Source organism: Populus nigra, chromosome 11, assembly GCF_951802175.1.
Source record: "Populus nigra chromosome 11, ddPopNigr1.1, whole genome shotgun sequence".
NCBI lineage: Eukaryota > Viridiplantae > Streptophyta > Magnoliopsida > Malpighiales > Salicaceae > Populus > Populus nigra.
The window spans coordinates 13,791,633-13,815,170 of record NC_084862.1 but is presented as its reverse complement, the minus strand read 5'-3'; the positions used below and the strand labels follow the sequence as shown (position 1 = coordinate 13,815,170).

The 23,538-nt window shown below is 32.8% G+C and overlaps 2 protein-coding genes across 2 annotated transcripts in view; both read left to right on the top strand.

Moving 5' to 3' along the window:
- The first annotated feature begins 3,600 nt into the window (after nt 1-3,600).
- On the top strand, nt 3,601-10,833 carry LOC133668452 (probable disease resistance protein At4g27220). The gene is made up of 12 exons (XM_062088311.1): nt 3,601-3,771; nt 3,864-3,993; nt 4,435-4,689; nt 5,364-5,461; nt 5,572-5,647; nt 5,889-5,974; nt 6,103-6,177; nt 6,270-6,359; nt 6,541-6,657; nt 6,799-6,909; nt 7,064-7,184; nt 7,374-10,833. Exons 4-12 carry the CDS (start codon nt 5,364-5,366, stop codon nt 10,752-10,754), a joined length of 4,155 nt encoding a protein of 1,384 aa, XP_061944295.1. The 5' UTR covers nt 3,601-3,771; nt 3,864-3,993; nt 4,435-4,689; the 3' UTR covers nt 10,755-10,833.
- An 8,424-nt stretch (nt 10,834-19,257) lies between these two features.
- The window catches only part of LOC133668450 (uncharacterized), a 70,904-nt gene continuing 66,623 nt past the window's right edge, over nt 19,258-23,538 (top strand). Inside the window, exons 1-9 of the mRNA XM_062088307.1 lie at nt 19,258-19,487; nt 20,472-20,539; nt 20,632-20,758; nt 20,838-20,923; nt 21,053-21,127; nt 21,220-21,306; nt 21,455-21,571; nt 21,688-21,798; nt 21,942-22,062. Coding sequence (XP_061944291.1) covers nt 20,472-20,539; nt 20,632-20,758; nt 20,838-20,923; nt 21,053-21,127; nt 21,220-21,306; nt 21,455-21,571; nt 21,688-21,798; nt 21,942-22,062 — 792 coding nt within the window. The 5' untranslated portion in view covers nt 19,258-19,487. The remainder of the gene's footprint in view (nt 19,488-20,471; nt 20,540-20,631; nt 20,759-20,837; nt 20,924-21,052; nt 21,128-21,219; nt 21,307-21,454; nt 21,572-21,687; nt 21,799-21,941; nt 22,063-23,538) is intronic.

The window sequence follows — 23,538 nt, the reverse complement described above, 5'->3', positions numbered from 1 at the left end:
AGAGGAAGACAAAATATCACTCCAAATTTTTTTTTTTTGCAGAAACTGAACGCAAATACCAAATTGCAGAAACTGAAAAGAAGACGAAATACTAAAACAATTGTAAAGACAGAACAGAAATACCGAATTGCAAAAGCTGAAGCATCCAAAATAAAGGTTCAGATATTAATTCTTTAGCCGCAAGCACAGAACTTGATCTTCATCCTCCATCTTTTAATATGTCAAACAATCCATGTCTGATGTTTTGAAAAATGGATCTGAAGTTAAGCTTCAAAGCAATGCATTGAGTGTGCTGGAACATCCTACAGGGAATGAAGTGGATGATGATAACGATTTTGATACCAGCAGTGGCTCTGACATTGGTGAACATAATTTCTACAGGAGCAGCGAGTTCCATAAAATTAGCAAGACAAGGGTTCGACCAACCAGACTCTAATACCATGTTAAAGTAATTCAGATCAAACATAAAAGGAGGCTAGAGAATTCTCAATAATCTGTTTATTATGAGTGCTTAAGTTAACCTAAATACAAAGGAATTATATATAGGTTAAACTGAAAATACTATTCTACCCTTAATAAATAAAACTAGATAAATATTATTTAACAGTAAGCATGACCGGAATGAGAGCACAAGAAGATAGAGTTTCCGAAGGGGCACTCGAGAGCAGACTGAGGACAGAACCAGTGGATCGATTGTTGGAACAAAGCAATGCAGTACTTGGCAATGTGGCAGGGGGTGCTGGAAGGATACAAGTGGGAGTTCAGGTCATGGAACAAGGTCCCGGAGAAGAGAGAATTCAGTCGCATCTACAAGCGGAAAATGGCATGGAAAACACTTGTGAAGGATCTTTTCAGCATGATGCATTTGAGACTGTACCAAGAACAGAGCAAGTGCAGCTTCTGGAGCCTCGAGGAGATTCATCCCAATTTTGTCGTGACATTGGAAGATGTTATACCTTGTGCTCCATCAGTAAACTATGATGTAACTAGGCATGATGAGCAGGACATGGTTAGAGTGAGGACAGAACCAGTAGAGGAGGAGGATGTGGAGAATAGTGGAAGATCAGTAGTGCAGGTTGGCCCAGGAGCTAGATCCTCTGAAAGTCTGAAAAACAACAAGACTAGAGGAGTTCCATTACCTACTAGCTCTAAAAAGCTAGTGGGTCGAGCATTTGAAGAGAATACAAATTTGATATGGTCTTTGTTAATGGATGATGAAGTCTCAATCATTGGCATTTATGGGATGGGGGGAGTTGGTAAATCCACAATACTGCAACATATTCATAATGAGCTTCTACAAAAACCAGATATTTGTGATAATATTTGGTGGGTGACTGTGTCTCAAGATTTTAGCATTAATAGATTGCAGAATCTTATTGCTAAACATCTTGATCTAGATCTTTCAAGAGAAAATGATGAATTGCATAGAGCTGCCAAATTGTCAGAAGAACTAAGGAAGAAACAAAAATGGATTCTCATTTTAGATGATTTGTGGAACAATTTTAAGCTATACGAAGTTGGAATTCCTGTCTCGTTGAAAGGATGCAAGCTGATTTTGATAATTTGATCAGAAATAATTTGACATCAAATTGCTTGCCATCACAAAATCCAAGTGAAGCCACTTTTTGAGGGAGAAGCTTATTTTATCCAATATTTTTCAGATTAATGGCACTGCCAAACCATTAATTTTTATCCAATATTTTTCAGTGAAATTGTTTTTTACTGATTCATGAATTAACAAATGTGTTCAAGGGATTCCGACTATCCATCTGCTGTTTGTAGAATTTAAGCACTTTTTTCATTAGTCACTTCTATTAAGAGGGTGTTTGTTTACGCGGTAACTTCTGCTTTTAAAGCTAACCGCATAAACATTACGTTTGGTAACATAAAAACTCACCTGCTTTTTATGTGGGACCCATGTATATTTTTGGTGAAACACCGTTTCGTGAGAAGCAGTTGAGAGCTGCTTCTCACGTTTGCAACCAATTCACCTGTGCACTGTTCACTTGGAGTGAACAGTGTCTAGGTTAATTATATTCATCTGGTGTCCAGCTAAATATAAGTCACCTTGTCACTGTTCACGTGAACAGTGCTAGGTGAATACCTACTTACATTAAAAAAAAATATTTTTTTAAAAAATTATATTTTACTCGAAAAACTAGTGTTTAATATTATTTAGTAACACTACATAAATTAGAAGGGAGATCAATTGATGACGTAACATTTACAGAATTTGATTGCAAGCCCAATTATGTTCTTGTTGGGTCTGACCTAGTTAAAAAAATTCAGTTTTTATTTTTATTTGTAATTGTGTTTTGTTCAAAAAATTAGAAGGAGATCGTTTGATGACGTAACAAAAAATTCAGTTTTTGTTGTTGCGCACTTAAGAAACCATGGAAAATATAGTCCTTGTTAGATATATTTCGTACGTGATGAAATTGCACATAGTTTAATGGAATAATAAAAAATATTTGATATCAATATTATTTATTTCATAATGTAATAACAGTAGTTAAATCTACAATATTTAAATTAAAAACCATCAATATATATAACCTCAATTTGAAAAGCATTCTTTTAACCAAACACATTAAACTACTTTTTCTTCAACCTCAATTTCAACCACAGTTTTAACCAAACACCTATTTTTTTTAAATCAACCTCAACTAAAAGTACTTTTTATAAAACAATTTTTTTTAAACCACAACCACAACAGCTACCGCAATACCAAACACACTCTAAATCATTTAATATTTGCTTTTATTCTTTTAATTTGCTTCAATGTGGAATCGACACTCCAGAGAATGTGAGATTATTTTCTTAAGGCTTTCTGCCCTCTCTCTAGTAAACTAGAAAACGGCAACGGTACTGCCAAGATTGTTATGCCCACAATTAAAATATAATTTGTTTTTGTACTCAGAATTATGCTTGAGTGCATTTGAAAATTTGTTTATTTAAAAAAAAATATTAAATTAATATTTTTTATATATTAATATTAAAAAAATAGGCTTTCTTTTCTTAGATTCACCCTCTTCTTTTCCAATTAATGGGACTGCCATTAAAATATGCTTTTCACCATTTATTTGTTTTTTATTTATTTTGACTTACGTAACGTGTGTACAGTGGCGGAGCCACGTAGAGTAATGAGGGGGCAATTGCCCCCTTAATCTTTTTTTTCTTTAATTCTTTTTATATTAATATTAATAATATCTAGCAGATTTAATTTTTTTTATTAGTTATCAATTAATTCAAATTAGCTATTTTTAACTTTAGGGTTGAAAAAACCCTCGAAAAACTGATTAAATCGAGAAAAAAAAAATAACCGAAAAACCAAACTGTGAAAAAAAACAAATTAACACAAGTTATTTTTTTATTTTGAAAGTATTTTTACATTAATTTTATTTGATATGAATTAGTACATATATTTCAAATTAACTTCTCTATATAATGCATATCTATATAATACATAATGTATAATATCAAATATTTGTTACTTTGCCCCTCATCTAAAAAAAACCTGGCTCCGCCACTGCGTGTGTACCCATTAATCCACTCATATATATATATATATATATATATATATATATATATATATATATTCTTTGCTATGTGCTTTCTGTTCTTTTTTCACCTCAGTATGTACTAATCATCTTGTACTTGTGGTCAGATGGAAAGGTTCCTCCCATCTTCTATGGATGACTTGACAGAGTTCGATCTTGAATCACTAGATTTTCAATCAGAAGATCCATTCAATATGTCTGAGCTTCTCTCGTACGTCATTCTTAAGCATATTTTATCAGAAGATGATTGCTTGCAATTTTGTTATTCTTCAGTTTATCCTATATATTATTCCATGGAAGCAGGCCGGCACCGGAGGTTGCAGTCAACCAAGGCTCCATATCATGCAATGATCAAGGTGGACAGAACATGGTGGTGGATACCAATGTGGTCAACGATAGTATTCAACAAACAACTCAATTTTTTTTTTTCAAAGTTAAGTCATGCTTTATCAGTCTTCCAAGTTACATTTAGATATTGATCAATTTAAATTGAGTTAATTCCCTTACAATTTAATTAAAAACTTAAATTAAATAAAAAATTAAATTAAAAGATTTTAATATTAACTCCCCTAACCAGGTTTGATAATATCACCAACAAACTTTCTTCACTCTTGACATTTTATTTTTATATTTTAAAAAAAATAATCACATGTAGGTTTTGTTTATTAAAAGTAAGGATGGAGTCTTTGACTGCGTGTATGTAATGGCATCGACTGAAAACCTTTAATCACATGTTATTAATCACATATTTAATCTGTTATTGTTAGAGCACATGCTTTTCAAAAACTTATTATTTTAATTATTTTAAATAAAAAATATTTTAAAAAGCAAAGTATATTATTGTTTCTCATATTCATGTATTTACATTTTCTAGGCATCTTCTTCTAAAGCTTCATAGTTGGGGTGGTCCACGCGTTAACTTCCTATATCTTATAATATAATATTTGGCAGGTAAAGTAGTGGGTTGCAACTTTATTATTTTTCTAAATCATATACTCATCATCTTCTACCTCTTTTCCTTTCCACATCTAACCAGTGCGAACTAGATTTATGTGATTTCTCTTCTGTTTTTTTTTTTGGCTGAATACTGCTCAATCAAACCAGCGCTCGAAGAACATCTTGAATCCAGGTTAATTATTTGTACTTCATCTTCTTCATCTTGTTGGTGTTTTTGTTTGTATGCATTTAACTATATATGGTTTGAATCTTTAAAGGAATCCATGATAAATAAATTGATCTTTTTCTCGGATTTTATAATCCATGCCTTGTGGAGAGAGTTCATACTAAATTAATACTGAATTCATTGTTTTCGTCTTTTCAAAATTCTTTGCCGTTTTTAACTCCTTATTTTAGATTCACCCTTTTCTTTTCCAATTAATGGGACTGCCATTCATTTTTATTCAATATTTTTCAACTTTTTATTTTCTTACAATGATTCAATGAATTAACTTGATCAATAATTACCTGAATCTTTTTGAACTAAACAATATCCTATTATTATTTTTGTGTGTGTTTTATGATGCGTAACTAAGGGTTAAAATAATCTTGCATTTGTTTTGCTCCCCAAACAGTTATCCTGCATCTTTCTATCTATCATAAAAAGAATTTGAGTATGATAATTTATCTTAAAAGGCAAAGGATTAAATCATTAACAACAACATTTATATTTCATATTTTTCATCCGAATTTCTTTAACAAACAAGAAAGTCATATATATATATATATAAATTCTTTTCTGATCTGTGCTTTCTGTTCTTTTTAAACCTCAGTTTCCTTTTCTCTTTTCTGATCTTTTCTGGTCAGATGGAAGGATTCCCACCATCTTCTATAGAAGAGGATGTCAACATGATATCGGATGAGCTCGATCTTCAATCACTACTGTCCGAGCTTGAGCTTCACTCGTACGTCATTCTTAAGCATATTTTATCAGAAGATGATTGCTTGCAATTTAGTTACTTCAGTTTATCCTATTATTGACAAAAACTAATAATGTCACTGTCCATGGAAGCAGGCTGCCACCGGAGGTTCCAGACAACCAAAGCTCCATATTATGCAATGATCAAGGTGGACAGAACAATGTGACCATGGTGAGTACTGATTCTTACTCCAATTTGCTGCAATGTCCATTGAATTAGCAAGTGTTTGTATTATACAAAAAAATTTTATGTTCTTATCCCGAGCATCTTCAAATTGTTTATTGTTAAACAAACAGGCAACAATGGGAGATTTAGACATTTTTTTATGATATTTTTTTATCATTAAGTTTTATATAAAATTGGCCTCAAAACTCCATCAAGGCATCATAATTCCTTTATTCATCAACCTTAGCCGGGACATGGCTATATGACACCGAACGCAACCACTTCACAACATGGTGGCTTCAATCAACATGGACCTTCTTTTCCTGCTCCCCGGTATCCAATTTTTCATTTTTAGTATTTTCTGTTAAAAAAAAAATTAGTTTTTCAATCATTATTTAACTTCTTCTTCTTCTTCCTCTTGTTGTTGTACTTATCAGTGAATTCATTATGTTTGAATATAGGTATCAGCTTAAACCTAATTTATTTGATCCTCAATGTGCCAATCCCATGTTACCTGGATCATTAATGCCTTTGAGGTAAGCTAAAATGATATCAAATGCTTAGTGGATTAATAGCAAAGAATTATGCATATGTATAAAGAAATCACTAACAAATGTTGCTTATTTAGGGACAAACAATGGACTAATTATCAGTTACCAATTATGAGCAATCAAGTGCCTGCGATGCTACCTGGACCTCAACCTCCATTGAATCAATGGTATTAACCTCGAATATACACTTTTTTAATCATGAAAACAATAAACTTGACCAAAATTGACGAGGATCTTTCGAGTCTTTTTGAGCTCTCTATCTCTTTTTTTTTTTTTTGCACATAAAAGAACTAGAAAATCAACCAAGTTAGAATAACAGTTAAGTTCAACTATTTGAATATTATTCAGGCATCAGTACTCCAATATTCATCAACCTCAGCCGGGACATGGCTATATGACACCGAACGCAACCACTTCACAACATGGTGGCTTCAATCAACCTGGACCTTCTTTTCCTGCTTCCCGGTATCCAATTTTTCATGTTTAGTATTTTCTTTTAAAAAAAAAGAATTTAGTGTTTCAATTAGGAAAGTAAAAACATGAACCCAGCAAGATAATCATAAGTTTGTAATGCTTCATATTGGTTGTGAATGATTTTGGATTCAGGATTCAATTTCTTTCTAATCAAGGACAAGTCGATGAAGCTGCTATAATTCCTAATATAGACAATATGCAACAGGAGAACTTTGTGCGTCGAAACTTTGGCAACTCTACTAGGTACTGATCAAACTTTGGCAATATATATGCTGTCGTGTTTTAACACAGTATTAATACCTTTTTGATAATTAGATACACCATTGATTTTTAGTGCTTAAGCGAGACTACCAATTATCGAAAGGTTTTATAATATGATCACTTCATTTTTATATAGGTCACAGATGGATAACCTCCAAGTCCGAGGATTGCAAAATCAAACTGCTACGCCAAATGCCTCAAATCCTGGCCCTGACACTTCCTTGCAAAGTCAAAATAGGGGTTTAAATACTCAACAAGTAAGAAGTCTAACTGAATTATTGTCGTCTTTTTTCCCCCTATGATTATGCTATAAACTAACCATCAATTTTAATAGAAAAATAGGGGTAACAGCACTGAAGTAGTTTCTCATCCATCCAGATAGGATTTTTATTCTTTATTTTGACTGATTTTTATTCTATATTTTGACCCCCCCTTTTTTTCTATAGGTCGAAATGGTTGGATCAAATGATCCGTTTTGGAATTATGTCGAATATAGGGCTGATGGTAGGATGAAGTGTAAGTTTTGTCCACATACATATGCCAAGGATACTTCCATTTCGAGGATCAAATGGCATTTATCAAGAGAGAGAGGGCATAATGTTGCCATTTGTCCTGGGGTGACTACAGAAGTTCAAGAAGCAGCCTTTCTAGCTATCTGTGGCGGCAACAAAAGACATAAAAGCACAGCAAGTTCAGTCAATGTTAATGAGTGTGGAATTTCAACTTGTCCACAAGAACAAAACATTGAGATTGAAAATACGGGAGGAGGAATTGGAAGGGTACAAAGAGAAGTTCAGGTTGTAGAACCCGGAGTAGGGGAAGAGAGGATTACTTCACATGCAATAGCAGGAAACGACGTAGTAAGCATGACCGGAATGAGAGCACAAGAAGATGGAGTTTCCGAAGGGGCACTCGAGAGCAGACCGAGGACAGAACCAGTGGATCGATCGTTGGAACAAAGCAAAGCAGTACAAGTGGGAGTTCAAGGCGTGGAACAAGGTCCCGGAGAAGAGAGAATTCAGTCGCATTTACAAGCAGAAAATGACATGGAAAACACTGGTGAAGGATCTTTTCAGCATGATGCATTTGTGACTATACCAAGAACAGAGCAAGTGCAGCTTCTGGAGCCTCGAGGAGATTCATCCCAATTTTGTCTTGACATTGGAAGATGTTATGATCAACCTTGTGCTCCATCAGTAAACAATGATGTAAATAGGCATGATGCGCTGGACATGGTTAGAGGGAGGACAGAACCAATGGAGGAGGAGGATGTGGAGAATAGTGGAAGATCAGTAGTGCAGGCTGGCGCAGGAGCTAGATCTTCTGAAAGTCTGAAATACAACAAGACTAGAGGAGTTCCATTACCTACTAGCTCTAAAAAGCTAGTGGGTCGAGCATTTGAAGAATATACAAAGATGATATGGTCTTTGTTAATGGATGATGAAGTCTCAACCATTGGTATTTATGGGATGGGGGGAGTTGGTAAAACAACAATACTAAAACATATCCATAATGAGCTTCTACAAAGACAAGATATTTGTGATCATGTTTGGTGGGTGATTGTGTCTCAAGATTTTAGCATTAATAGATTGCAGAATCTTATTGCTAAACATCTTGATCTAAACCTTTCAAGCAAAGATGATGATCTGCATAGAGCTGCTAAATTGTCAGAAGAACTAAGGAAGATTCAAAAATGGATTCTCATTTTAGATGATTTATGGAACAATTTTGAGCTTGAGGAAGTGGGAATTCCTGTCTCGTTGAAAGGATCCAAGCTGATTATGACAACTCGATCAAAAACGGTTTGTTATCGGATGGCTTGCCACCAAAAAATCAAAGTGAAGCCACTTTCCGAAGGAGAAGCTTGGACTTTGTTCATGGAGAAACTTGGACATGACATAGCATTTTCACCAGAAGTGGAAGGAATTGCGAAAGCTATTGTAAGAGAATGTGCTGGTTTGCCATTGGGAATTATTACAATGGCAGGAAGCTTGAGGGGAGTAGATGATCTACATGAGTGGAGGAATACATTGAAGAAATTGAAAGAATCAGAATTTAGGGACATGGATGAGAAGGTATTCAAGTTATTGAGGTTTAGTTATGATCGGTTAGGTGATGAAGCACTACAAGAATGTCTCTTATACTGTGCATTATTTCCTGAAGATAATGAGATTGAAAGGGAGAGGTTGATAGATTATTTGATCGATGAGGGGATAATTAAAGGAAAGAGGAGCAGGGGAGATGCATTTGATGAGGGCCACACAATGCTTAATAGACTTGAAAATGTCTGCCTATTGGAAAATGCTCAAATGGATTATGATGATATTAGACATGTCAAGATGCATGACTTGATTAGAGACATGGCCATCCGAATACTGCAAGACAACTCTCAAGTCATGGTTGAAGCAGGTGCGCAATTAAAAGAATTCCCAGATGTAGAGGAGTGGACGGAGAACCTGAGGATAGTCTCACTAATGCAAAACAGATTTGAAGAAATTCCTTCCAGCCATTCACCAAAATGTCTAAATCTGTCAACTCTATTTCTATGTGATAATGAAGGGTTGAGATTTATTGGGGATTCATTTTTCAAGCAATTGCATGGGCTCAAGGTACTCGATCTGTCTTGCACAGGTATTGAAAATTTGCCAAACTCTGTCTCTGATTTGGTGAGTCTCAATGCATTATTGCTCAATGATTGTTACGACTTAAGACATGTTCCATCATTAAAGAAGCTCAGGGCACTGAAGAGGTTGGATCTCTTTGACACTACACTTGAAAAGATGCCGCAAGGAATGGAATGCCTAACCAACCTGAGGTATCTTAGAATGAATGGATGTGGTGAAAAGGAGTTTCCTAGTGGGATATTACCAAAACTCTCTCACCTGCAAGTCTTTGTACTAGAAGAGTTTATGGGGGATTGTTATGCTCCGATAACAGTTAAAGGAAAGGAAGTAGGATCCTTGAGAAATTTGGAAACTTTGGAATGCCATTTCGGTTTCTCTGACTTCGTGGAGTATCTCAGATCTTCGGATGGGATTCAATCATTAAGCACATATAAAATTTTAGTAGGAATGGTGTATGAAGATTATTGGGCAGACATTGATGATTTTCCAAGTAAAACAGCTGGGTTGGGTTATTTTGGTATCAACAGAGAGAGAGATTTTCAGGTCATGTTCTTAAATAACATTCAAGGAGTGGTTTGTCTTTTCAACGATGAAAGAAGTTTATGTGATGTTTTGTCATTAGAGAATGCACCTGAACTGGAGCACATCAACATTCAGGATTGCAAAAGCATGGAGAGCTTGGTTTCATCTTCTTGGTTCTGCTCTGCTCCACCACCATTGCCATTATATAATGGTATGTTTTCTGGTCTTAAAGAGTTTTATTGTGATGGATGTAACAGTATGAAGAAGCTGTTCCCACTAGTGTTGCTGCCAAACCTCGTAAACCTGGAAAGGATTGAAGTGAAGCACTGTGAGAAAATGGAGGGGATAATAGGAACAACAGATGAAGAAAGCAGCACCTCCAATTCCATCACGGAATTAATACTCCCAAAGTTAATTTATCTGAGTTTGTATTGTTTACCAGAACTGAAAAGCATTTGCAGTGCAAAACTGACTTGCAATTCTCTTGAAGAAATTACTATACTCAATTGTCAGAAGCTGAAAAGGATGCCAATTTGTCTTCCGTTGCATGAAAATAGCCAGCCATCTCCTCCCCCTTCTCTTAAAAAAATCCGAGCATGTCCAAAAGAATGGTGGGAGACAGTAGTGGAGTGGGAGCATCCTAATGCAAAGGATGTCCTTCGTCCCTTTGTAAAGTTTTAGTGGTAATTCTTCCGTTGTAAGAATACTAATTGATTGTAACCTTAAATTTGCTCATATTCAATAATATTCATTTCTTCAATCATTTTTGATATGATTGATGAAAATAGTCCTTTAAATCAACAAGGATATTCTTATTAGTTAATATTGAAATAATCCTTCGTCCCTTTGTACCTTTCTTTTAACTCGATAGATAAATAATTATAATTTGAAGTTTGATTAATATTATATTTTCATCCTTATCGAGTTTCTCCAAGATGAAAATCCAAAAAATAAAAAAAAATACTATATTGATTTATCATTAAAGTAACTTAATAAAATAATAGATCTATTCACTATTATAAATCATCTTATATCATTAACTAGCAATAAATTATTTAAAAAATATATATAATACAGATTAAAAATAAAAAGAGAGAGAGAGAAGACACATTCTTGAGTTTATCTGTATATAGGATTTAGAATCTTGATGAATGAAACTAGCATTCTCGATTTCTTGGGATAGAAAGAACAGAATTATTATTAAAATTAAAACAGAAAAAACTGCCCAGGCTTTTAGCATGTACCGGAGAGAAAACACTATAGATTAAAATATTTTTTTATCTCTTAGTTTTTTTTAATCACTAATTATTTTATTTTCAATTTTATCTTTATAGATTATGATGATGGAGATTTGAGGCTGATAACTTGTTTTAATTAACTTGTCAAGGAGTTCTAAAAAAAAAGGCTTCAACGTTAAGTTAAATTGACGTTTGACTTGACAAAATTTTATTTATTTCAATTCATTAAAAATAATTGAAACTTTGAAAATCAAATATGATACTGAAACCAGAAAGTAGCCTATGTGTTTTTTAAAATTCTGATCCTAGAGCTTTTGCATTTTTATTTTTAGTTTTAATTTAAAATTTTATTTTGTTTATTTTTTAATTTATAGTTTTAATATAAAAGAAAAAAAAGTAAATGAAAAACTTCAAAAAAAATAGAAAGTTACTGGTTGATAATTTTCTAACAAAAAAAAAAACACGATCATCTTTGTGTTGATGGAAAACTGTTGTGTAGATTAGATAGCAAATCATACTTTATAGATCGAGGGCTAAAAATATAAATTTGTAGAAGGGAGTTGGAAAAAAAATAATTTCCATGGTTATGGAAAAGTGCATGATCATGTAAGCTAAATTTTTCTGGAAATCAAGTTAAAATTTTTTGTAACTGGAAAATATTTTCTATTGACCGCAAAATATTTTCTGCTAATCAATTTTTCTAATGACAAATAAATATATAAAAGTTTAGAAAGTGATTTTCTGAAAATCACTTTCCAAAAAACAAACACACCATTCAAAAATCAAATTTAATACTAAAACTAGAAAGCAGCATAGGCATGAGTTTTAAAATTCTGTTCCTAGAATTTTTGCATTTTATATTTTTTAGTTTTAGTTTTAATCTAAAATTTTATTTTGTTTAATTTTTTATTCACGAATTTAAGATGAAAGAAATAAATTCATAAAAAAAATTGTAAAAATATAAAAATTTCTTGGTTGACAACTTTCCGGCAACAAAAAAACATGCAGTATTTTTTTTATTTTTAATTTTAATCTAAAATTTTATTTTGTTCACTTTTTAATTCAGGAGTTTAAAATGAAAGAAAAAACGTCTGATGTGCAGATTGGATAGCAAATCAAGCTTCATAGTAGATGTTGAAGTTTTCTACTGCACTGAAGCTTCAACGTGTGAAACAGCCTGGATGCACTTTAAGTATTTTAATCACAACTTTCCACCCACATGTCGGATTGTTATGATTCTTGACGCGTTGAAAAGGTGTGGGAGAACCACTATTCGACCACATCCAATTCATTATGAATTATAAATAATTCATAGTGCTTTACTTTTTTATTTTTCTTTTTTTTTTTCTTCCCTTTCCCTTTTTTATTATCATTTTTTAAAATTTGTTTTCTATTTTATATTTGGGTTAGTTTAGAATTTAGTTTCATAATTGGTTTTATTTTTCTTTATATGAGGTTATCGCGATCTAAAAAAATATATATTCATATTGTTGGTGTTTAATTTTATGATTATCTATTTTTATTATTATATTGTTAAAAAAAAAGAAATTTTAAAAAAATTATAATCCTACTAGAGTCCATAACCTTATTCATGAGTTTGATGTGCTAAACCAAGTTACCAGATTTATATATTTGACAGATTTACCCACTGATCGAATATGTTTTTTTTTGTTTTATATCTTTTAATTTTTTTAATTAATTTTTTTTTATTTTGTCCTTCAATATCGGATTGGTTTGGAAATAGACTATATAATTTATTTATTTATTTATAATATTAATACATTAAAATTATAAAAAAAACAATAAAACAAATCTATTATCTTTTTTGAAAAAACAACTAAAAACAAAAGCAATCACCTGCTATTAATCACATATTTAATATGTCATTGTTAAGACTTTGATTTTTTTTCTTTTTAAATTATTATTTTTTTATCAAAAAAATTTTTTAAAAAATAAAAAAAATTATTTTAAATAAAAAACATTTTAAAAAGGAAAGGATGTTATTGTTTCCAATATTCACGTGTTTACATTTTCTAGGCATCTTCTTCCGAGCTTCATAATTGGGGTGGTCCACACGTTAACTTCCTAGCAATATTAATACCTTTTTGATAATTAGATACACCATTGATTTTTGGTTTTATAATATGATCACTTCATTTTTATACAGGTCACATATGGATAACCTCAAACTCAGAGGATTGCAAAAATCAAACTACTAGGCCAAACTGCTAGATATAACTAAAGATATGAGGCAAAGAGTTAGCAGGGAGTAGTGGAGATAGAAGACCTGATATTTGCCTCATCAACTAGGCAGAGAGTATCTTTTTAGATATGAGATTTAAAACCTATTAGTATGTATATTATATGTTCACAAGAAAAAGCTATGTTTTTTTAATGTTGGATTTGAAACTCATTAATATATACACTCTATGTTCCAAAAAAAAAGTTATGTTTTTTTAATGTGGGATAAAAAACTTTTTAAAATATTCTTTTAAACTTCATTATTTACGATATGTATAGCCTATATTTATATAGATTTTTTTAAAAAAATTTCATATAAAATATTAAAATTTTATTTTTTTATAATTTTTTTGAGTTGACCCATAAAACTCGGGATCCGGCCTCTTGACCAGATCAACCCCCGAGCCGGATCTAATAACGATAATGCGAAGTAAGAACTAGATTTATATATGTCGGAAATGACCACCGTGGTGTTAATGATAAGTTTTGTTTGTTTATTTGATTACAAGTCGTTATTTATTATTTGGTTCATTTGATTTGTTTAGTGTCATTAAAAAATCTAAATATACTAATTTTATCATAAATTCATGAATAAAAAATTAATTATAATTAAAAAAAAATATTAGCATTTCTTAACACACCCTACCCTACCTTATATAAATTGCTTTGTGACTTAATACAATTTAAAGATTTTGCAATTGTTTTATTAACTAACTTTTTATTTAATATCAAAACATATCTTGCATATAAATACATAATTCTAGAAATTAAAAAAAACCATCTTTTAATATTTTTTTAAAATATAAATCAAATTCTCAAAACTTTAATAAACAAATTTTAATAAACTAATTATTAAATTACTTTCATGTGGAGTGCCATGCAATTTTTTTTATTTTGTTTGAGAGATTTGGCAATTAAAACATTTTATTTATTTCTTATCTTTTTATATTTTTTATCCTTTTGATTTTAACATTAAAAGCAAACACAAATCACATCACTTTTTACTATATTCACTCACACACTCACACTTACATATTCACATTTACATATTTATAAAATAACCAATGTTCAAAACAATCCTAACAACACATTAAACAATTTAGATTTACAAAAGAGGCCTCAAAATAAAATCGGGAACAGTGCTGGAAGCCTCTGGTACAGTTGGAAAAGTATCGGTGCGTCTTCTCCACGCGCCGCCGCAAAAAATCCAGGCAACCGGAGGATCTGTAACGGCTTCTTTTCCTTTTTTTTTTCGTCACCGGTGGTGACTTGCAAAACACCCAAAAACGCAACAAACAGTCTGTTTTAATTGGTTTTTTTAGATCTGTTTTCTGGGGTCTGTTCTTCTCAATTTTCAGATCTAAGTTTAGTTCTTCCTCTTTTTGGTGGCTGAAGGCTCCGAGGTGAGGGTGGAGGCTGCTGTGCTAGGTCAAAAGTGGGTTGATCTTCGGTGGAAGGAGGCCACCCTGCTGGGGAGATGATTTTTAAAATTTTGATCCCTAGAGTTTTTGCATTTTTTATTTTTAATTTTGATTCAAAATTTCATTTTATTCATTTTCATGCTGTTCGTTTTTTGGTTCAAGATGAAAGAGAGAAAGTAAACAAAAAAAAAAAACTTTGAAAAAGATAAAGAATTATTGGTCGACAACTTTCCGGCAACAAAAACACGTACAGTATCTTCGTATCAATGGAAAACTGGTGTGCAGATTGGATAGCAAATCAAGCTTCACAGTAGATGTTGAAGTTTTCTACTGCACTGAAGCTCCCTCTGGTTGTTTGAAGCTAAAGCTTGATATTGGCGTTCCTGGGGTTTTGATGAGTGCACGACATTGCATTCTAAATGTTCTATCAGTGGAAATAAAATGCAAAAATGTGAATAAAAATAATTGAAATTAAAGGGTAAGTCGTGAAATTCACTTTGAACCATCCTGGACGCACTTAAAGTAGTAATGTTTTTTTTTCTTGGAAACAGCCTGAATGCACTTTTAAGTATTTTAATCACAACTTTCTACTCACATGTCGGATTGCTGTGATTTTTAACGCGTTGAAAAGGTTTCTTGAAGGGCTACAAATTAGTCTCTGATGAGGATTTCAAAAAAAGAAGAACTAAAGCATGTGCGTCGCTGCCACAGAAGTCCTAAAATCTAGGTTTTTGATGAAAACGTGTGGACCATGGAGACGTGATGAAAAAGTGGGGCTGCCTCCTTTAGAAAAAGGGGGCTGCCTCATTTGAAAAGAGGGGCATTTGGCGTAAATAAGACGAGGGGGACATGCACCAGAGAAGAAAAAACAAAGAAAAAAGAAAAGGGATTTATGTAGTTTATTGATTCAGTCATGTTTTTTTCGATTAAATGGATTGATTCCTTAATTATTTTTGGATTATTTATTTATCTGTATTGATTTAATTTCTTTACCATAATATTGGTCTTGAGTATATTGTTGTTGTCGTTGAATTTTCGTAATAGGGATAATCATTTGCGTATTTAAAAGTGATGAATGATTTCTCAAAAGGGGTTACATTTGGTGTTATGTTTATTTAATTTTGGGAATTGAACTTCCAATTGAGTTATTAAACGAAATAAGAATAATTGAAAGGATTCCCGATGCTCTACTGTTTGTAGCATTCCAGTAGTGCTTTCTCCATTGGCCACCTTGCTTTATTTTAATTTGCATTTAAAATTAAATTTTATTCTCTATTAAATCATTTAATATTTTCTTCTATTCTCTTAATTTGTCTCCGTGGAGACTCGATACCCCAAAGTGGGGCTACAATCACCTAAATCTAACTTAATACCCCAAAAATAGAAATATGAATAAAAGTTTATCTCAAAACAATTATATTAACTTAATTAAGGGTTTTTTGTTTTTTAGTGGCAACTCAGAATCCAGAAGTAATTCTCCTTGATGCTTGAGAAAGATGCCTACAGATGGGAATGAATGGACTAATTCGAAATCTTCTTCTCATAAAGGGGATAGCAGATAAGCTAATGATGTTGGGTTGTGATGGAGATTCATCTCAACCAACAGATCCATGGTGTCTTGACCATGGAAGATATATATTATGATCAACTCTGTGCTCCATCGCTAAACAAAGACGTCATTATGTGTGATGTGCAGAACATGGTGGAAATGAAAGACGTATTGGTCTGAATATTTCTAATGAAGATGAGGAGCTGCATAGACTTCTGATTTTAGACATACAAAAGCTGATTCTTACAAACCGATCAGAAAAGATTTGTCAATGGATGAAGTTTCCTATTTACTTTGCAACAACCCTTAGCATTGACGGGGGAGGAGTGAGAGGCATCATTCCTAGCTTAGTCCTTGCCGCTCTTGAAGCTAAGCTCTAGCTAGGTTCTTGAATAAAAAACTTACGCAGCGTGGGCCACTTTTCTTGGCTTTTTGCTCAGATGATTTTTGGGTTTTTTTAAAAAATATTTTTCATGTGTTTACATTTTCTTGGCAGCTTGTTCGAAGTTTCAACATTGGGGTGGATCCACACGTTAACTTTTCATATGTTATAATATAATATGGAGAAGTGGTGGTTTTTTTATCAAAAAAAATATTGAGATATGGAGAAACAGACGACCATACAAATAAGAGTCGGGAGGCCGAATGTATTGGGGGGCAGCCACCTCTTCTCGGTCAACAATCAAAACTATTTTCTTTCTTAAACCTTATTGGGATCAAAGTCAAGAGAAGCATAGGTTTACGCTAATGGATGATTACGACCAGAACAAGGGTTTAGCAAGGATCGGAAGAGGGACAGGAGGGTTTGGAGGACACGTGTCAAGTCTTACGATAAAGGTTAAAAAATGATTCATGAGATTAAGCTCGTCGTTTGAACCAGCCGCCATCTTTGACCCTCTCCTCCGGAATACTACTACGGGCCACAATATGGATCTCTTTTTTTCTTTTTTCTCTCTTTCTCTTTTCGCTGTCTCCCTTTCCCACCTTCTTATTCAATTCAACTAGAACCTGATACGAGTTAGATTTTAAGTCTAGATTTTGACTTATTATATATTTTTTAAATTGATTTTTTTTATTTTTTCCATTAATATCTTTCCTTACAGTAAATAAAAAAACATATTTCATTGTTCTTTTTAGAAGATATTTGGAATCATTTGCTGGATCTATTTTCTGTTTTTATTTTCAAATTTTGAGATGACTCCTCAGAAAACAATTCCAACCAATTAATTAAAGATAAAATTATATTTACTGTACAAAGTCTGTTTACTGTACAAAGTGATTGTTGGCAATCAATTCCTGGTTCAAGACGATAAGGTCCAGCCATGAAGTATATCAAGAATTGAGGTAGCTTGTTTCTGGTTTTTGCTTCTTATGATTTATTGTGTTTTCGTCCTTTCTGCTAATTTATCTAAATATAAACTTTAGAATCTTTTAAATGAAACTAGCGTTCTTGATTTCTAGACGGTAGATAGAACAGTACTATTATTAAAATAAAAATAAAAATAAATAAATAAATATGCTCAGACTTTTACCATGTAGCAATAGAGAAAACACGCGGCTCTCTGTTTTTTTTAAGCATTTTTGTTTTTAATTTCATTATAATAATTTATTTCAAAAAGCTTATTATGAAGCTCTCACAGTTTAAGAAAAAACATTTCAATGTAGAGTTGAAGCTTTCACAGACAAGTCAAGGCCCAGGACTAGGAGTCGTGGAATTCACTTTGAACCAGCCTGGACGCACTTAAAATAGTAATGTTTTTTTTTTTGGAAATAGCCTGAATGCACTTTTAAGTATTTTAATTATAATTTTCCACTCATATGTCGGATTACTGTAATTCTTGATGCGTTGAAAAGGTATCTTGAAGGGCTACAAATTAGTCTCTGATGAGGATTTCAAAAAAGGAACTGCTAAAGCCTAAAATTTAGGCAATTTGTTTTTGACACAACGTGATGAAAAAGGAGGTTGAAAAGTGGGGCTGCCTAATTTGAAAAGAGTATTTCGTGTGGGAAATGCACCAAAGAAGAACAAAAAAGAAAAGGGAATTATGTAGTTTATGGATTCAGTCATGGATTATATTTGGATCATTTATTTATCTGTATTGATTTGATTTCTTTACTGTAATAGGCAATGTATTTGAATTAAAAAAAAAATTAAATGTCAGAACTGGTTTATTTTTACAGTTACAATGTATTTTTTAAAAATACTTTTTTAATATTTTTTAATTATTTTGATATTATGATATAAAGTATAAAAAATATAAAAATATTATTTTAATATATTTCTAAATAAAAAATATTTTTTAAAAAATTTTACATCATGCATAAATATTCTATTCTTTTTTGAAAATTTCATGTGTTTACATTTTCTTAGCATCTTCTTCGAAGTTTCAACATTGGAGCGGGTCCACACGTTAACTTTATATATCTTATAATATATCAAACAATACGTTAATTAATTATTATTGAGGCGACCTTACTAATAAATAATATTATTTAAGGGAGCTAGCGGCTGTAACATTCTCTTCCACATCTCATCTCATTATACAATTCCCTATTTTCCTTTCCACATCTCATGATCAGTGCGAACTAGATTTATGTATGCTGCAACTTTATTATTTTTCTAAACCATATATTCTTCTGTGATCTGTGATTTCTCTTCCTTTTCTTTTGGCTGATCACTGCTCAAGCAAACCAGCTAGCACTTGAAGAACATCTTGAATCCAGGTTAATTAATTGTACTTCATCTTGTCTGAATCTTTAAAGTAATCCATGCCTTGTGGTGTTCATACTGATTAAAGTAACCCTAAACCTTGAATTCATTGTTTTCGTCTTTAATTAATTATTATTATTGAGGCGACCTTGCTGCTGTGACATTCTCTTCCACATCTCATCTCATTATACAATTCCCTATTTTCCTTCCTTATTAGGGAATCCAGCTAGCACTTGAAGAACATCTTGAATCCAGGTAAATTATTTGTACGTACTCCATCCTGTCTGAATCTTTAAAGTAATCCATGATAAATAGATAGATCTTTTTCTCAGATTTTATAATCCATGCCCTGTGGTGTTCATACTGATTAAATTAACCCTAAACCTTGAATTCATTGTTTTCGTCTTTTCAAGATTCTTTGCTGTTTTTAACTCCTTATTTTAGATTCACCCTTTTCTTTTCCAATTAATGGGACTGCCACTGATTTTTATTCAATATTTTTCAACTTTTTTTTTCTTACAATGATTCAATGAATTATATAACTTGATCGGTAATTACCTTTCATTAAACAAAATAAGAATATTTAAAATATCAAATGTGTTCAAGGGATTCCGACTATCCATCTGCTAGCTGTTTGTAGAATTTAAGCACCTCTTTCATTAGTCACTTTTATTCATTTAATATTTAACATTTAATATTTGCTTTTATTAAATCATTTAATTTAAGCACTTCTTTTAATCATTTAATAATTAAAATAACAATTACCGTGTTATTTTTTTGTGGCTTAAAATCAGGTTTCTACCACACAGAATGTGAGATTATTTTCTTAAGGCTTTCTGCCCTCTCTCTAGTAAACTAAAAAACGGCAACATAATCCAAGATTGTTATGCCCGCAATCAAAACATAATTTGTTTTTGTACTTAGAATAATGTTTGAGTGCATTTAAAAATCTGTTTATTTTAAAAAAATATTAAATTAATATTTTTTGATATATTAATATTAAAAATTAAAAAAATAGGCTTTTCTTTTCTTAGATTCACCCTTTTCTTTTCCAATTTAATGGGACTGCCATTAAAATATGTTTTTCACCATTTATTTGTTTTTCTTTTATTTTGACTTACGTAACGTGTGTACCCAGGAGCCACTAATCCACTCATATATATATATATATTCTTTGCTACGTGCTTTCTCTTCTTTTTTCACCTCAGTATGTACTAATCATCTTGTACTTGTGGTCAGATGGAAGGGTTCCCACCATCTTCTATGGATGACTTGACAGAGTTCGATCTTGAATCACTATTTCTCTCGTACGTCATTCTTAAACATATTTTATCACAAGATGATTGCTTGCAATTTAGTTATTCTTCAGTTTATCCTCTATATTATTCCATGGAAGCAGGCCGGCATCGGAGGTTCCAGTCAACCAAGGCTCCATATTATGCAATGATCAAGGTGGACAGAGCAATGTGATCAACGATAGTATTCAACAAACAACTCCTTTTCCAACTTCATTTCCTGAAACAATGGTGAGTACTCATGCTTACTCCAATTTGCTACAATGTCCATTGAATTAGGCATCATAATTCCTTCATTCATCAACCTCAGACGGGGCATGGCTATATGACACCGAACGCAACCACATCACAGCATGGTGAATTCAATCAACCTGGACCTTCTTCTCCTGCTCCCTGGTATCCAATTTTTCATGTTTAGTATTTTCTGAAAAAAAAAAGAAAAAGTTTTTCAATCATTATTTAACTTCTTCTTCTTCTTCCTCTTGTTGTTGTACTTATCAGTGAATTCATTATGTTTGAATATAGGTATCAGCCTCATCCTAATTTATTTGATCCTCGATGTGCCATTCCCATGTTACCTGGACCATCAATGCCTTTGAGGTAAGCTAAAATGATATCAAATGCTTAGTGGATCAATAGCTAACAATTATGCATATGTATAAAGAAATTACTAACAAATGTTGCTAATTTAGGGACCAACAATGGACTGATTATCAGTTAGCAATGAGCAATCAAGTGCCTGCGATGCTACCTGGACCTCAACCTCCAATGAATCAATGGTATTAACCTCGAATATACACTTTTTTAATCATGAAAACAATGAACTTGACCGAAATTCACGAGGATCTTTCAAGTCTTTTTGAGCTCTCTATCTATATTTTTTGTGAGAATAACAGTTCTATGTTTAACTATTTGAATATTATTCAGGCATCAGAACTCCTTTATTCATCAACCTCGGCCGGGACATGGCTATATGACACTGAACGCAATCACTTCTCAACATGGTGGCTTCAATCAACCTGGACCTTTTTTTCCTGCTCCCCGGTATCCAATTTTTCATTTTTAGTATTTTCTGTAACATCATAGCTTGAACATAAACCAAACAAGATAATCATAAGTATGTAATGCTTCATATTGCTTGCGAATGGTTTTTGATTCAGGATTCAATTTCTTTCTAATCAAGGACAAGTCGATCAAGCTGCTGTAATTCCTGACATAGACAATATGCAACAAGAGAACTTCGTGCCTCGAAACTCTGGCAACTCTACGAGGTACTGATTGACTTCTAGCTGTTGTGTTCTAACACGGTATTAACACCTTTTTGATAATTAGATACACCATTGATTTTTACTGTTTAAGAGAGACTACCAAATTTTGAAAGGTTTTATAATATGATCACTTCATTTTTATATAGGTCACAAATGGATAACCTCAAAGTCCGAGGATTGCAAAATCAAACTGCTAGGCCAAATGCCTCAAATCCTGGCCTTGACACTTCCCTGCAAAGTCAAATTAGGGGTTTAAATACTCAACAAGTAAGAAGTCTAACTGAATTATCGTCGTCTTTTCCCCGCTATGATTGTGCAATAAACTAACTATCAATTGTAATAGCAAACTAAGGGTAACAACACTGAAGTAGTTTCTCATCTATCCAGATATGATTTTTATTCTTTATTTTGACTCCTTTTTTTTCTATAGGTCGAAATGGTTGGATCAAATGATCCGTTTTGGAATTATGTTGAATATAGGGCTGATGGCAGCATGAAGTGTAAGTTTTGTCCACATACATATGCCATTAAAACTTCCATTTCAAGGATCAAATGGCATTTATCCGGAGAGAGAGGGCATAATGTTGCCATTTGTCGTGGGGTGACTAAAGAAGTTCAAGAAGCAGCCTTTCTAGCTATGTGTGGTGGCAACAAAAGACATAAAATCACAGCAAGATCAATCAATGTTAATGATTGTGGAATTTCAACTTGTCCACAAGAACAAAACATTGAGAATGAAAATATGGGAGGAGGTATTGGAAGGGTACAAAGAGAAGTTCAGGTTGTAGAACTCAGAGTAGGGGAACAGAGGATTTCTTCACATGCAATAGCAGGAAACGACGTAGTAAGCATGACCGGAATGAGAGCACAAGAAGATGGAGTTTCCGAAGGGGCACTCGAGAGCAGACCGAGGACAGAACCAGTGGAGGAGGATGTGGAGAATAGTCGAAGATCAGTGCAGGTTGGTGCTGGAGCTAGATCTTCTGAAAGTCTGAAATACAACAAGACTACAGGAGTTCCATTACCTACTAGCTCTACAAAGCCAGTGGGTCAAGCATTCGAAGAGAATACGGAGGTGATATGGTCTTTGTTAATGGATGTAGATGTCTCGACCATTGGCATTTATGGGATGGGGGGAGTTGGTAAATCCACAATTTTGCAACATATCCATAATGAGCTTCTACAAAGACCAAATATTTATGATCACGTTTGGTGGGTGACTGTGTCTCAAGATTTCAGCATTAACAAATTGCAGAATCTTATTGCTGAGCATCTTGATATAGATCTTTCAAGAAAAAATAATGAACTGCATAGAGCTGTCAAATTGTCAGAAGAACTAAGAAAGAAACAAAAATGGATTCTCATTTTAGATGATTTGTGGAACAATTTTGAACTTGACAGAGTGGGAATTCCTGAGAAGTTGAAAGGATGTAAGCTGATTTTGACAACTCGATCAGAAACAGTTTGTCATGGAATTGCTTGCGATCACAAAATCCAAGTGAAGCCACTTTCCGAGGGAGAAGCTTGGACTTTGTTCAAGGAGAATCTTGGACGTGACATAGCACTTTCATCAAAAGTGGAAGGAATTGCGAAAGCTATTGCAAGGGAATGTGATGGTTTGCCATTGGGAATTATTACAGTGGCAGGAAGCTTGAGGGGAGTGGATGACCACCATCAGTGGAGGAATACATTGATGAAATTGAGAGAATCAGAATTTAGGGACAAGAAAGTATTCAAGTTATT